General features: G+C 61.6%; 1 protein-coding gene across 1 annotated transcript; it reads left to right on the top strand.

Moving 5' to 3' along the window:
• Positions 1 to 6: 6 nt before the first annotated feature.
• TMEM107 (transmembrane protein 107) lies at positions 7 to 2,138 on the top strand (the record flags this gene model as incomplete). The annotated part of the gene is made up of 5 exons (XM_006039166.2): positions 7 to 39; positions 602 to 669; positions 941 to 1,041; positions 1,818 to 1,914; positions 1,992 to 2,138. Coding segments are annotated over 5 exons (369 nt in total), but the record flags the coding sequence as incomplete, so codon positions are not given.
• Between the last annotated feature and the right edge of the window lie 1,849 nt (positions 2,139 to 3,987).

The following is a 3,987-nucleotide window of genomic DNA, read 5'->3' as shown; positions in this document are numbered from 1 at the left end:
GCCCATCTCGTCATCGTCATCGCCGCCTTCTGGGCCCGGGTAGGGCGGCTTGCACACGCATCGTGCACGCGTATGGGGACACGGACACGCATCGTGCACACGTGTGGGACATGCACACACATCACACATACGTGGGACATGCACACGCAGGGGACACCCCCGCATCGCACACATATAGGGGCACACCTTGCACACACATGAGGCGCACACTGCCTGCAATTGCAGGCAACACGTGCACACCACGCACGCTCATAGGACATGCACATGCATCATGCACATGCATGAGACATGCACATACATCACACAAACAGGGGAGATGGATGTGCATCATGCACCCCAGGGGACACACCTGTGTTGCGCACACATAGGGGACGTGCAGCTTGCACACACATGGGTTGCACACTGCCTGCCACCACAGGCAGCGTGCACACACTGTGCACACTCATGAGACACCCACACGCGGGGGGCATGCCGCACGCCCACATGGCTGCACCCGGGGGGAGAGCAGCACGCCGTGTGCACACACACGGGCCTGGCGGGTGAAAGCGGGTGGTCCTGATGCCCGGGGTCCCCAACCCACGTGCCTCTGTCTGTGCCGCAGGAGGACAACGTCCGGGCATCGCTGCCCCTGGACCACACGCCCGAGGAGTACGGCCGCCGCGACACCGAGTGCGTGCCCGCCCGGACGTACCTGGGGGGCCGGGGGCGAGAGCAGGGCGGGGCTGGAAGCCTGGACACATGGGGCCTCTCTTCCTTTGGGGGGGTCTTGAAAGCCCCCCTGCTCTGGGGGCTGGGACGGGAGTGGGGACCAGGGGGTGAGAGCAGGGGGCAACTGGGAGCCTGGACACCTGGGGTCTCTCCAGGCCTGGGAGCTTGCCAGGCACCGAAGGGGCAGGGGGCCCGATCCTGGGCCCACCCTCTTCCTCCCCCGCCCTTGCAGGCTGGTGGTGGCCCTGTCGGTGACACTGGGGCTCTTCGCGGTGGAGCTGGCCGGCTTCCTCTCAGGGGTCTCCATGTTCAACCCTCTGCAGGGCCTGCTTTGTATCCTTCTACTTCTTTTTGGGGGGGGTCTCTTTTGGGGGGTCTTGCCCTGCAGCTCCGGTTGTGGCCCCTGACACCCCCCCCCCAGCCTGCGGGGCCCACGTGGGCGCTGCCCTTGCCCTCCTCTTCGTCCTCTTCGAGCAGTGGGACAGCACCGCTTACTGGGGGATCTTTGCCTGCGGCAGGTCAGTGCCCCCAACCTCCCTTCCCCCAGACCCGGAGCGGGGAGGTCTTGTCCCTTGCCCCCCAGCCAGCAAGTGCCCCTGGATCAGGCCTGGATTGGGGCCCCCTGGAGGTGGGAAGACCCCTGCCCCCCCCAGCCAGTGGGTGCCCCAGATTGGGCCAGCACCCCCCAGAGGTGGGAAGACCTGTGCCCACCACCCCTGCAGGCAGTGGGTACCCCTGGATCGGGGGCCCCTGGATGTGGAGAGATCTGTGCCCCGTCATCAGGCCCAGATCGGGGCCCCCTGGATGTGGAAGACCCATTTCCCCCCCAGCCAGCAGGTGCCCCCCCAGTCAGGCCCTGGATCAGTGCCCTTTGGATGTGGGAAGACCCCTGCTCCCCCCCAGCTAACAGGTGCTCCCAGATTAAGCCCAGATCGGGGCCCCTGGAGGTGGGAAGTCCCCTGCCACCCCAGCCAGCAAGGGCCCCTGTATCAGGCCCGGATTGGGGCCCCTGGAGGTGGAAGGACTCTGCCCCTCCCCTCCCTGGTAGCAGGTGCCCCTGGATCAGGGCTGTCCGGGTCCCGGGTGCTTTCCCTGACAAGCGAACGCAGCGGTGGGGGCGCATTGTGGCGCAGCCATCAGCCTCTCCCTCTTCCTGAGCATGCACTGGGAGAGTGCCTCCTACTGGTACATCCTGGGCACCTGCAGGTATGTGGGGGGGCAGGCCGGGGGTTGTGTGCCCCCTGCCCTGCCCCCCTGTCCTGACCCCTGCCCCATGTCTGCAGCGCCTTGCCGGCTGCTGGCGAGATCCTGCTCTTCGTCTCCGTCTTTGGGCTCAAGAAGAAGCCGCTGTGACAGTGCCGGGGCTGCGAGCTTCCTCTAGTGGTGCCCTGGGACCCCCACCCCCAGAATAAATGGGGCTGAGTCCTGGAGCCAGCGCCTGAGCTCTGGGGGGGGGGGGGGGGGGCAGGGGGCAGTGCCCTGTGCTGGCTGCAGCCTCAGGCATGCGGATCTCCCAGCTCCGGCGTTGTGCAGCTGCAGCCTGTGCCGTGTGCCCACATGGAACTCGGGTGTCTGGGGCGCACACACACACAACCCAGGCGTGCGGGGCATACACACACAGCCCAAGTGTCCAGGGTACACACACATAGCCCAAGTGTCCAGAGCGCACACACACACATATAGCCCAGGTGTCCGCAGCATACACACACACAACCTAGTCAGCCGGGGTGCACATACATAGAACCCAGGCATCTGGGGCGCGCGCACACACACACACACACACACACACACACACACGTCCAGGGTGCACACACACAGCCTAGGTGTCAGGCACACGTGCACAACCCAGGCATCTGGGGCACACACACAACTCAGGCATCCGGGGTACACATACGCAGACCCCAGGCATCTGGGACACACACACACACAACCCAGGCATATGTGACCCATACAGAGACACATAACGGGGGGTCTGTCACACATGCATAGACACACACGCGTAAGCATTGAACCCAAGAGTCCAGGGCACATGCACATGCGCACACCCACTTACACAGAACCTAAGAGTCTGGGTCTCACACATGCACACGCACAACACAGACATCCAGGATGGACACACACACACAACCCAGGCATTTGGGGCCTTGCACACAACCTAAGAGTCTGAGACACACATGCACACCCAGAACAGAGGAGCCTAGGACACATGTGTAGGACCTGGGTCACACGTACACCCTGACCATACATCCAGGATGGGCACACACTCAACTCGGGTTTCTGGGGACACACACACAAGAGTCTGGGAGACATGTAGAGAACCTAGGCACCCAGGATACACACACACACAACCCAGGAGTGGGACACACAGAGAAGGGGGTGAACCGAAGAGTCCAGGACACCCACACACTCAAGAGTCTGGGATGGGTAGACACAGACACAACCTAGGCACCTGGAACATGCACATACCACCCAGGCCTCCAGGACACCCACTGAACTTCACACACAGGAGTCCAGGATGCACACAGAACCCAAGCATCTGGGATTGTCACACGCACATAATCCAGGTGTCTGGTGACATGCACACATAGCCTAAGAGTCTAGGACACGCACACATACGGAACCCAGGACACACGCAAATACACACATAGAACCCCAGCACCTGGGATGGACATGCATCTACACAGAATCCAGACATGTGGGATACTGTACACATACACACAGACACAGCCCAGGAGTCCAGGACACATGCAGAACCTAAGAGTCTGTCACGCACATACACACTCAGAACCCAGGCATCCAGGATGGAATGTGCACACTCAGAACCCAGGGATCTGGGACACATACACTCCAGTTGTCTGGGACATGTGCGCACACACAGAGCCCAGGCATCACGCACACCACAGGCATTGGGGACACAGGCAAACACACAGCACCTGAGAGTCCTGACTGGACACACACACACAGGGCCCTGGCACCAGGTACATCCCTTACACACAATTGAGGAGTTGCACATAAAACCCAGACATATGGGACCCACACACACACAAACCCCAGGCATCTGGGATGAACACACACACACACTGCACAACCCATGAGTCTGGGACACAACAAACCCACAGAATTTAAGAGGCCCAGACGTGTGCACACATGCGCAACTCAGGTATCTGGAACTGATATAGGGAATCCAGGTGTGCAGGATGGATGGCCTCACACACACGCACACACACGAGTCTGGGATGGGCACACACATGACCCAGGCACCTGGAACATGCACACACA

This window comes from Alligator sinensis, unplaced genomic scaffold (assembly GCF_000455745.1).
Source record: "Alligator sinensis unplaced genomic scaffold, ASM45574v1 scaffold2636_1, whole genome shotgun sequence".
NCBI classification, from domain to species: Eukaryota; Metazoa; Chordata; order Crocodylia; family Alligatoridae; genus Alligator; species Alligator sinensis.
This window is presented reverse-complemented; position numbering and strand designations above follow the sequence as displayed.